The 12,295-nt window shown below is 37.5% G+C and overlaps 1 protein-coding gene across 1 annotated transcript in view; it reads left to right on the top strand.

Moving 5' to 3' along the window:
- Window positions 1–1,763: 1,763 nt before the first annotated feature.
- LOC308696698 (uncharacterized protein) overlaps window positions 1,764–12,295 on the top strand; it is a gene marked incomplete at its 5' end in the record, with an annotated part of 29,686 nt that continues 19,154 nt past the window's right edge. The window contains 16 exons of the mRNA XM_081375592.1: window positions 1,764–1,848; window positions 2,320–2,883; window positions 3,521–3,686; window positions 3,831–4,056; window positions 4,392–4,565; window positions 4,721–4,798; window positions 6,025–6,036; window positions 6,162–6,245; window positions 6,345–6,398; window positions 6,491–6,544; window positions 6,618–6,671; window positions 6,762–6,797; window positions 6,913–6,966; window positions 7,069–7,122; window positions 7,275–7,319; window positions 12,288–12,295. The exon at window positions 12,288–12,295 is cut by the window's right edge and continues 46 nt beyond it. Of these exons, the coding sequence (XP_081231718.1) occupies window positions 1,764–1,848; window positions 2,320–2,883; window positions 3,521–3,686; window positions 3,831–4,056; window positions 4,392–4,565; window positions 4,721–4,798; window positions 6,025–6,036; window positions 6,162–6,245; window positions 6,345–6,398; window positions 6,491–6,544; window positions 6,618–6,671; window positions 6,762–6,797; window positions 6,913–6,966; window positions 7,069–7,122; window positions 7,275–7,319; window positions 12,288–12,295 (1,748 nt within the window). The remainder of the gene's footprint in view (window positions 1,849–2,319; window positions 2,884–3,520; window positions 3,687–3,830; window positions 4,057–4,391; window positions 4,566–4,720; window positions 4,799–6,024; window positions 6,037–6,161; window positions 6,246–6,344; window positions 6,399–6,490; window positions 6,545–6,617; window positions 6,672–6,761; window positions 6,798–6,912; window positions 6,967–7,068; window positions 7,123–7,274; window positions 7,320–12,287) is intronic.

The following is a 12,295-nucleotide window of genomic DNA, read 5'->3' on the forward strand; positions in this document are numbered from 1 at the left end:
AATTAAATATTACAATGATTAATTACATAAACCACAAGATTATTTTTCTCATAAATCCATAATCCAGACATTTAGAAATTGATGACGCCAGGACATGAAGTAAGTGTGTATGATTTTAGGCATATTTTTGAGAATTTTTTTATTTTATTTGAGTTAAAGTTTTTTTTTTTTAATAAAGGAAATTTAAAAGCACACATGAAATGTAATTTTACGAATCACTTTGAACCACTAGGGGTTCCCGAGCCCAGGAGTTAGTTATGCAAGTATGTACTCAGTGTAAAGACCATTGTATCCACTAGAGGGCGACATTGTATAGCCGTGACATGCATAATATTTCAACAAGCACTTTCAACTTCAAGAACATGTAGAGTTAACATTACGGAAATGTCATAATAACCACTCTCCCCAATACCACCATTTCATTGAATTTATTAGGACAAGCAGAAACATTCCTCCTTCGTTGTTCTTGAGATAATATATATCATTCATTTCCAGTGCTTTTCCACCCTAGATCCTCGACACAACAAATGCATTGTAGTTCAGCGTCATTACATCATATTAAAAACACTACACACCATTAAACTAAACTCACATGCTTCAGTTCAGTTCAGTTGAGTTGTTTATGTCTTCTCTATTTTTGTCTAATGTGATTCCTCTGGTAGCTGGAGAGGCTCACCTTTGATCCAAAATAGCTCTGTTAATATATAAATGTGTTTGAACAGCGGATATGTGTACAATTCTGTGGTGTTTAAATATATACACAGGGACATTTAGCAAAGCAGCTCACAGGTACATATTCCTTCCCCAGGTACTAATGTGGTTGGATGTGCTACTTTCTTTCTAAACATATTTTCATTCATAAACAGCCCAATAGAGAATGACGGTGGTCCCTTTTTCACAGTATTGGGATTCAAAGGAAGGCGCCAACATCTGTGTTTAAGTATCTGGCCTAAACAGATGGAAACAAACTATGTGCTACTGGAAGAATAAAGACATATTCTTTGCTGTAACACAAAAGACATTGCACAGACATGATGTTAATGCAAGGCCAATGGACTCTTCTAAATAACTCAATGCATGACGGCAGAGAAAATAAAGACATTTTGGACTGCGCTATTTGTGGCACGGGCCTTGGGAATGGAGGCTTGGAGCCATTTGGCTTGACTTTCTTTGAAGATGGTTTTGTGGAGGGTTAAACCCGTACTCCTCCCTCTCTCTGATGCCTGTCCCTCTTTCATTCTGCCCAGGGAAGGCTGTACGTCACTGTGGGTGCAGATATAAAATAGTCTTTGGCTGTATCTTGCCATCTCCGCACTGGACTGTAATTCACGTCAGTGATGAGAGCATTTTTAGCTGTTACCTTGTAACGTGTTGGTGGCGACTGACTTTTTAAACCTCTGGATATCCAGGACTCACACTGTTGGTGAGAGATTTAAGTTTTTACTTGTTTATTGACATTTTTGATGTTCTCTCAATTTAACTTTTCCAAGGACCATGCATTACTTTAAAATATCCCATGGGAAATCATAGTTTTTGGATGCATTTGTTAAAATAACATCATTGAATCATGTACTTCTGCAGTGCTTTTTTGAAAATGTTTTGAAGTCTGAAGACATTTATTTGAGTCTTTACGTTAAGCATTTACAATATAATTGTAAAAAAAGTAATAATTCTGAGAAGGCTCATTACATATATTGCTAATTATATATTTACATAACATTTCCATCGTTTTCACAGGCTACGTGGCTTCTAGTTGCAATACCATGAGGACATGGAGGTTTTGTTCACTGGTCGTTTGTGTTTTGTTGCCGTGCATCAGTGGATTCCAGCAAGATGACACTCAAGCTGGTTTGTTATCCTATTCTTAGTCTTATACTTTATTATATATTAGTCAAATGGTTTAAATCATTGAACATTTTAACGATATAAATGTGCCTTAAAGTGACACTCTTGAGGAATTTGTAGCTCACACAGGAGATCAAGGCAGTAGCAACGTCAAGGTCATGGGTTCAATTTCAGGGAATGCATGTATAGGTATACCTTGAATGCAATGTAAGTCGCTTTGTAGAAAAAGGTGTCTTCCAAATGCATAATGTTAGTGAATACACTTAAAGTAAATAACTTTAGTGATATTTATTCAGTCATTCTTGTGTTGACACTGTAGGGTGAATTCAGGTAAACTGAGGAACTCTTGACATTGAGATGTTAGAAATGGACAAATGTACTTGTATTTACTTGTACTTTACATTTCCTCAAGAATTGTAACACGACTCTGTGTGCATGTGGACTCTATGGGCAAATGTTTTCCTGGGTTTGCAGGTTGTAGCACAACTCCCAATGACCTTGCGTTCATCATCGATGGTTCCTCGAGCTTGGGGCTGCCCAACTTTGAAACAGCCAAGCGCTGGCTCATCAACATCACCAGTGGCTTTGACGTGAGCACCAGGCACACTCAGGTGGCGGTTGTCCAGTACAGTGACACCCCTCGCCTGGAGATTCCTCTGGGAAAGCATCAGAACAGCCAGGAGCTCGTCAAGGCCATCACCTCCATCTCGTACCTGGGAGGCAACACGCGGACTGGCCGCGCCATCAAGTTTGCCACGGACCACGTCTTCGGGATGCCCAACCGCACCTCCAAGTCTCCCAGAAACCGCATCGCCGTGGTTCTCACCGATGGACGCTCACAGGATGACGTTGAGGATGCTGCAATAGAGGCCAGGGCGCAGAATATTGTTCTGTTTGCAGTCGGTGTGGGAAACGAGATCACTAACTCTGAGTTGGTGTCCGTGGCCAACAAGCCAGCCTCTACTTACGTGCTGCACGTGGAGGACTACAAATCTATTGCAAGCATATGGGACCTGATGGAGCAGAAACTATGCGAGGGTGAGTCGTGCTTGACTTTGGAGCATATTTTTATAACCATTACAGGGACATAAACTTGCAGCCCAAATCATTTGTTTACTCCTGAAGAGAGACTTGGTCATCATCCACCATGACAGGATGCAATACAGACCATTGGAGATCTTTGGACTAGTGACTTTTTTAATGCATATATGGTTACGCACTGGCATTCATTTTCTGTTGTTTTGGTCATTGCTTGTTTTTTTGTTTATCAACCTAGATGTTTTTCCTGAAATTCCTTAGGAGGAACAAAAAATTAGTATAGTAATAAAATGAATGTGGATAGCTGCTTAGATTTTGTTTTGGAAGAATTTGATGCAAAATCGTGAGTTTATATAAAGATCTCAGTCTTTTGAGACTTTTTTTTTTTTTACAGTGTTGAGATCTCTTCTGAAAAGTCTCCTGAAAAGTCCCCATTTACTCTCCATTTAATCTCATTGCTGTTTAGGACAAATAACTGAGATATTAAAGAGGTCTCATTAGATTAGATCATTCTTATTCTGTTGTGGTTGTCTGGTTATCGAACACGTTCTGATCCAAAGCATTACACAACAGTTGAAGTGCAACTATAGGCTGTAAAGTGTCTGTGAATTGAGTGGCTGCATTCTCTCATTCACAGAATCGGTGTGTCCGACGCGAATCCCTGGGACAGTGAACGATCAGAAAGGTTTTGATTTAATGAGCCTGATGAAGATTGAGGAGGGGGCTCAGAAGGTTCAGGGCTCTTTGATATCAGAGAGAGCATCACAGCTCAGCTCTCGCATGAACATCACTCATGACACCAGGTGATTTTTGCTTTGCAATTTATAGCTCATAGATATATTCTTGCACATGTTGAAGTGCTTGACTTATGTCAATGTGATGTAAATGAGATGTTCCTGCAGTTAGATATTCAGGCTACTCTGACCTACACCTGATGTTCCTCACAGAGAGATCTTTCCAGAAGGCCTTCCACCAGCTTTTGTGTTTGTGGCAACTCTACGCTTGAAAAACCCAGCTCACTGGATGAAGTTTGACCTCTTGAGGGTGTTATCTCAGGACGGAGATAAGCAGATCGCTGTGACTGTGAACGGACCAGACAAATCTGTCACTTTCTCCTGCACAAGCACTCTGAAGAAAGAGCAGACAGTCATTTTTAATGACAGAGGGATCAAGGTCTGTGAAATTTTTGTGTCACTTTTAAATCTTATTAAGATAAACACTGGCTGCATGCATCCCAGTTCACAATATATGCATCCAAATGAATACAATATTGAATTTTAGGTGAACTAACCCTTTAAGGTGTTCTATAAATGAATAATGTGCATAAACGGCTGTTACTATGAGATATATTCTTACTTGAAACGGAGTAGAGGCTTGGACCCAGAAGCATTATTTGATAACTCAACAATTGAATTGTGTATTCATGTCTTAAACAATTTGTTTGCACTTTGCAAAATGGTAGGACTGAATGTGGATGCCTTTTAACAATATGATTTATGTCTCCATAGAGGCTCTTTGACACGGATTGGCACCAGCTGAAGTTCTTGGTGAAGCCCAAGCGCATCACTTGTTTCGTAGATGGCGCGTATGTGGAGGAGCAGCTCCTAGATCCAGTTGTTCCTATCTACATTAACGGAAAGACTCAGGTGGCCAAGAAATCCAGTATCGAGACAACAGTCCCCGTGAGTGTTTCCAACATTTTAATGCTCTTTTTGACACCTGACTGATCACAAGTTTTAACGTGCCAAGTTAAAATGATCAGAAGACTGGTAGTTTGCTATCACAATATTCAGATCAGATCATTACATTTCTGTTGTGTCTGGTGCTGCTTTATCAGATTGTGCTGCAGAAGTTACGGCTCTACTGTGACCCGCAGCAAAGTGAGCGAGAGACAGCTTGTGAAATATACTCTGTGGTAAGACTGTAATGTTATCTGCCACACTACTGGGCATGTACATCATGAATCAACATCCTTTGTTAGTTCTGGAACAACATTCCTATTCAACAACCATAGCCTTAAACTTATTTCTACCCCAAACATCCATTAAATTAATCTAGTTAATAAAAATCAGAAGGTAATGATCCTACTGAAAAATCCAACTGGTTTATGCTGCTTAGTGCTGGTTTGATGTTGGTCTAGTTGCTTCACCATCAAAACTTAGTTGGTGTCAACCTTTTATAGTGTTTCTGGAGAAGTTGCTTAAAGGGGTGGTATAATGCCCTTTTCACAAGATGTAAAATAAATCTCTGATGTTCCCAGAGTGTGTATGTTAAGTTTTAGCTCAAAATACCCCACAGATATTTTAAAGTTGTCACTTTTTGAGAGTGAGCAAAAACACACCGTTTTTGTGCCTGTCGCTTTAAATGCAAATTTGCTGCTGCTCTCAGCGCAGGGGGCGGAGCTTCAAGAGCTCGTGTCTTTTTACATCACACAGACATGCACTGTAAATTTCAAAAACGTTTAGCCTTTTATGTTCAAACCGGAGTCAGAAAGATGGAGAGACTCGAGACATGTAGACAACATTTCTGAATGGTTAGTAGATGAATTTATGTAGCTTATGCGTAGTATCTTCTAGTCATTGATTAGCATATTCTGTCTTGATAATCTATAAATTGTGTTTAGGGGCGGGGTTTATGCAAATTTTAGGGTTAGTGATGTCACTAACCCGGGAGGAATGTCGTGTAGTCCTTAAAAAGTAATTTTAAAAGTAAATATCTCCCTTTGCTTTGAACTTTGAGCGTCGTAACTTTGCAGATGTTGTTTATGCTCAAACAGCAACATTACACACTAACTAAAGTTAGAAAAGTGAAATCATATTCAACCACCCCTTTAACCAAGGCATTCTTGCTGGTTAATTTGCATGTAAGCAAAAAAGCTCAGTAGGACACATCACATCAGCATCCAAAACACAATACATGTTGCTGAAGCAATGCTGGTGTTTTCAAAAGAGGATTGTTTCATAATAATATTGTTTAAGCCTTTAACTCAAATCCTAAATGAATCTTCTAATCTAATCGGTTGATAGTAATGTTGTTTCAGGACCAAAAAGGATGTTGGACCCAGGAACGTGTCCGTCTAGTGTTTATCTGCCAACGTTGATTTCCTTCACACTTTAATTTATCTTTCTGTGTTTGTTACAGGATGATGACAGGGTAAGTCACCAGCCTAACTATACTTGCTTTTTAAAATGTTCAATATGTATAATACAATTTATTTTTTTTTATTGTGGATTGGTTTATTTCGTTTGTGTTTTATGTGCAATGTTTTGTATCTCCAGTGTCCTTCGGATCGCTCTCTTGCTGTAGAAGGTTGCGATTGTCCCAGTGGTAAACCTGGTCTGCCTGGCCTACCCGGGCCTATGGTGAGGCATTTTTTAACTATGCATCCTAGTGGATTGCTGAGGCCTTTTGCTTGTTATTTGATTAAAACACATATTTAACTCTTCACTGTTTGAACACAGGGCTTCAGAGGGGAGAAAGGCAGAGAAGGACCTCCTGGCCCTGATGGGAAACCTGTAAGTAGAATTATTTTTGGCGTAAGTAGAATTATTAGTGGCTCAGGAGGTTTGGACAAATGTGTTACCGTCATGATTTATTCGTCCACCAGGGGAAACCAGGAGACAAGGGAGCATCTGGAGAGCCTGGTCGAGATGGACAGAACGTGAGTGAAACATCAAGAACATTTTCTGATATTCTCAAAGCTTTATGTTATTATTTTATTTCTTCATTTACAGGGTGAAGCAGGTGAACCAGGACAAAAGGGGGAGCGAGGGCTCGAAGGACCCAAAGTATGTCGATTTTGAGATTTTCATTGTCATTATTAAAAATATTTAAATTATTTAATGGCTTGAATACTTTCCCCCCCAATCTTTTAACAGGGAGAAATGGGACCACCGGGGCCTTCAGGGCCGACAGTGAGTCTCAAACTTCCTGATCATTTAATATTAATTTTCCTGTTGTTGTGTTTAAAGGTTTAGTAAGCAAAAACTACAATGATTCTGAAATTATTCCCTTAAAATCTCCTTTAAGGGCACCGGCTTTTCCAAATTGGATTTAGATGGCTTTGGAATTCAAGGAAGCAAGGTAAAAAAAAAAAAAAAACACATTATAGTATATCTATTAAAAATTACATTGAATGATTACCAAACATTATATTTGCTTATGCAAACTATTGTGGCTTTATAGGGAATCCCAGGAGAGAGAGGGGAAATGGGACCACCTGGAAAACCCGGACCAAATGTAAGGAATCTGCTTTTAGCGTCTACTCATGAATATTCATTCTGTGCATTAGTGATTATTAACAGATTTAGCACTTTACAGTATTCTGTTTGAATGAAGATTGGAAAAGTAAGAATTTAATTGAAAGAGGTCTTATTTTGTTTCCCTCGCAGGGTGAACCTGGGCCGCCTGGTATACCTGGACTTGCAGGACCCAAGGTAAGACAGATTTCAGTCTGACATTGCCTCCAAAACTGTTATAATTCAACTACCACTACTTCTGTAATCATAATCACTCACAACCAGGGGTTTTGTCCTGGACGTTATCATGATTATTAAAAGGCTGTGGCCTCAAGCACTGCAAAAAGGGATTTTCTCTGTATGTCTTGTTTTCCAGTAAACCTAGATCTGGGCCAACACTATGTGGCTGTCTAGGAATAGACAAAGATTCTTAAATCAATATACATACTAGAGAATCAAGATGACATAGGAAATTAAGTCTTGTTTTCTGATAAATGTATCAAAATTAAGTGAGTTCATGCTGAAAATGAGAAAAAATATCTGTAAAAGGGTAGGATAAATAAATGTACATTTTTTCTTTACACCACTGGAATTTTTTTTCTTCTTGTTTTAAGCATAAACTCACTTCATTTTAATAAGTTTATCAGAAAATTAGGATTTCTTATGTAACGTCCCTTTGGTTTTCAGGTAAATGTCACTAAGAATGCTTAGATCTTTGTACTTTTCGTTTTGATTGCATATACTATATGCCATATAGGAAGGAAATGCTACATCAGAAGCATGCATCTTGTTTTCTGTTGATTTGCGCGTGAGAATGAATGCGCTTCCTGTGTCAAAACAGTGTTGTGCTGTATTAAAAAGTCTGTAGATGCACCTTTTTGTGGTGTACATTTTTAGGGAAAACCCACCCGCAAATCTTTGGTCCTTTACCTCAAGAATTCACGTGATGTTGATGACTTTTATCTTGTTTTTGAAGTTCATGTGAATTAGCTGTTTTCCTGTTCCTATACACGGCATAAACAGGCAGTCTGAGTTTCAACATCACACCCAGAATTTCAAAGTATTTAAAGCAGCACAGGGTGTAAACCATCAGATGTGTTAGGGATACGATCAGACGTCCTCTCACACGAGAAAGTTCTGGATTATTTTAAGCATAAGGGCATATTTGTGGCCTTGTCGTCGATCCTTTTTATCCGTCTCTCTGACATTTTTCTTAGCTTTTTGCCAGCAGCAGACTGCCGTCTTGCCCAAAGCTCTATATATAGCGACTTAAACGCCTAGATTATTATGGGTCAATGACACAGTACACTTCATGAGCTGCTCTCTGCTCTATATGAATATAAGGTCACATGCCTGCCTAATTACTGTGTGCTGGTTACATTTTACATCAGGTCGAGCGTTATTATATATGAATACTGTGGTGTTATGATAAATACAAGAAGAATGTTGCTTTTATGAAGTTTGTGTTTCATGGCAAAGCTGATTTTCAGCAGGATGTTAACACTTAGTATACAAAATAGTACATATAATATTTGAATAAAACACGCATGATTAATATTGTACACTCTTGGTGTTGTAGGTGAACCCACATAAGAACTTTAGGTAACACTTTAGTTTAGGGCTCAATTCTTACTATTAACTTGCTTATTATCATGCATAGGATATTGGCTGTTTATTAGTAGCCTTCTTATAAAGCACATATGAATGCCTTATTCTGCATGACCATATTCTACATCCCTTAATCCAACCCAATACTTAATAATAATAATAATAATAATAATAATGTTTTATTTATATAGTGCCTTTCCAGGGCTCAAGGATGCTTTACAATGAACAAGCAACAATAATGGCAATGGACAATGATAATAAACAAAACAACAATAGGTAGGTAGGTTACTTAAACGTAACAATTACCTTACTAACTATTAATAAGCAGTAATTAGGAGTTTATTGTGCCAAAAGTCATAGTAAATAGTTAGGTAATAGTGAGAATTGGACACTAATCTAAAGTGTGGCCGAACTTTATTGCTCAGATGTTGCTCTTTTATAGTTCAAGCGACTTCCTGGAGTTTTGAGGAAGTTTCACCTTCACTAAGCATCAGCTTTGTCTCAGATATTTCTCTTTTAGTATCTTAAGAGAAATAAAAATTGAAACAATTTCAGACAAATGGTATGCTCGGATAATTTGGTCTTTGTTTGAGCTCATAATGAGATTTATGACTTTGATATTTTGTCAATTCTGAGACATTTTTATCTCTTTTGAATCTCCAGAGGAGACGTGTGAGATTACTGTGAGGGTTTCTGGAGAGAAACGTCTGAAAACATCTCATTTATTTAGTTGCTGGCTTGGCGAGATATTAAAGAGATAGTATATATTGATATACTATACCCCCAGATTTTTAGACATAAATTGTCAGTGTGTCGCTCAGATCTATTTTCAGGCTACAGCATCTGTCTCAGCATCTGCGTGCCGCCCGGTCCCTGAAAATTAGTGCCGCCCTGCCATTTACTGCCCCATTAAGTCAAGCCTGTTTATCAGTAGGGCTTTGATTTGACTCTTGGCAGAGCTCAATGTTTGTTCAGGTTAGGATGTGGCTCTGTTTAAAAGATGTGACATTTAAATTTTGTTCCACAAACTTATAAAATAACCTTTAAAAACATTCAAAACACTTGTTGATAATGTTCACTGAAATGATCCAACTTATAAAAATGATTTATAGAATGTATTTGGACTTGTTAAATCATCACGATTTAATGCTCAAATTAAGATCTTTGGGTATTTTTGATTGATTTTTGTAGTTATACGAAATCCCACATCTATAAACACTAGAGCTGTGCAGTTTGTAGTGCTTAAACACGAAAGACATTTTCATGTTCAAACTATGAGTTTCTTCTGGAGTTGATGCATGGCACAACCGTTGAAGTGACTTGTTTAAAGCAATGGTTTCAGATTCACGTTTTAAACTGTGTTAGCTTTGTGAATTTGTTTTTTGCATTATAGCTGTTGCTATATTGTGCATTTTAGCACTTTGATAAGAAATTGTCTTCCAGTTCTATACATTCATAAAGGGCTAGCATGATGAGACTTAAGTCTTAAAAGCATTGTAAGCCCAAGTAGATCATAGATGGCACCCTGGTCTCTCAACTTTGCTCACAATGCTTTCGAAAAACGCAGCCCTGGACAGGATCACTATTATAATGTTTGCTAGTTTTCCTTGTTAACTCCCAGCCTTCTTTGGATCTGAGACAGAATTGCTCGCTGTATAGCGGTAACACCAGGTTTCCCCAGACCACTGAGGGATGATTAGGTAACCAAAGCTTGGTTTCATGTGGCGCACCAAAAGAGAGCTCCCTCATAAGGGTGGGTTTCTGAAGCACTAGTGGTGCCACCAGCTCTGGATACGGCCTTTAATCATGACATGCAAACATACATGCATATGGACTGTTAAAAGAAAATGAAACACACAAACCCCAAAACCTAAGAACAACTCCTGACTTGGTTGATTATGACTTTATTTGATCAGAAATGGCTCATTACTGTACGTTTCACCTGCATCAAACATTCAGTGCATGCACAACAACCACCAAAAGGTTAAAAGAGATAAAAGTCACATGGAATCTCATAAATTCCTTTTAATTGGCCTTCTCCTGGATATAATTGCAGAGCGACGGTATAAGGTACAATTATTGTTTGTCATGTTTTGAGAGCATGCTTTGTGTGAGGTCTTTCCAAAATGTCAGAGCCTTAGGGTGAAGCATACAGTGCATGTATTTGTGTGCATGAAAGAGAAATACACTGGGAAATATACATTTTTACACTAACATTCAGTAAAGAATGAGAAGACTTGCATGCACGTTAGACATGGAACACTTTAGTATCTTGTAGCACAGCCCAAGTTACATCAATACTGAGGGCAGTTCATTTAGGCTTCATTAGGAATTGCAAATGAAACACAATATGAAAGCACAATATGCATTGATAAATGATTCAGATTGCAGTATGCTACATTGTTGAGTGTTGACACATGGCCTACTACATGCAGATTAAATATAAGACTGTAAATATATTACAAGAAATAGTACTGGACACATACAACATCCACATATGTCGAAAATTAACATATACTGTGAACAGAATGCATTATTATTATTATTAGCATGCTACCCTATAAAGGCAAATCTACAACTGGAAATGTCTTTAATGCTTTTTTGATTGATTAAATATCAGTTTTCACACTTTTTTGTCTGAATCTGAGCTTAGTCGAGTCAAACCCGTCTGTCTCGGGCTGATAATAATATCTAAAAGATTTTTGACAAAATGTGTAGTTACAGTGTTTGCCTTTGTAGGGCAGTATGGGTGTGTTATACCCCATGCCTCATGCAGATTGTGGGACATTACTTATTTTCTGTCAGGTGTGTTCCACCATGCACAAATTACATCCACATGTAACCAGAAACATGCATTTTAGAATTCACATGATGGGCAGCCACAACCTGGCAACTCGGGAAAGGAGGACATTTCTTACCAGCGTTTCCACATGTGTACGGCTTGTAATTTAGTACCTCAGAAAGTGCAAAAAAGTCTTTAGATAAGCTCTATTTACCGTTGGGTGTAACATGTTTAGATTTTAATGACAGACTGTCTCAAATTTCATACTTACTTTACAATTAAGATGTGTGCATATTTAACTTTTCTGCGCTAGATTTCTCTTTATGTAATTATTATGTAAAAATGTAACCCAAATTGGAACTGCAAAACTCTAATTATATCTGCAATTAGTGGAATGTACCATGATTATTTAAGGCACAGTGAGAGTCTTTACCTACAGCTTACTATTTCTAGAAATATGTGAACATTTTTAAATAAATTTTGAAATACTGAATTTTTTTTAAGAAGATCCTAAAAAAAAATCAGTAAATGTGTATAATATATACTCAATTTTGAGTATATAATATATACTCAAAACAAAAATATATATATTTTAATTTTATTATAAACAATTTATAATAATATAATACAATTATTTACTTTTTTTGCATTACAGTAAGGCCAATTCGGGCATAATTGTAATTTAATTGTCATGAAAATAATTTCACAATACATTTAATGATCCTTTGTAGTGCAATATGATTTTAACAGCATTTGACCGCTTTGTTTTCATTCAGGGAGAGAA

The sequence above is a fragment of the Scardinius erythrophthalmus genome, assembly GCF_964197995.2.
Source record: "Scardinius erythrophthalmus genome assembly, chromosome: 9".
Classification (NCBI taxonomy): Eukaryota; Metazoa; Chordata; class Actinopteri; order Cypriniformes; family Leuciscidae; genus Scardinius; species Scardinius erythrophthalmus.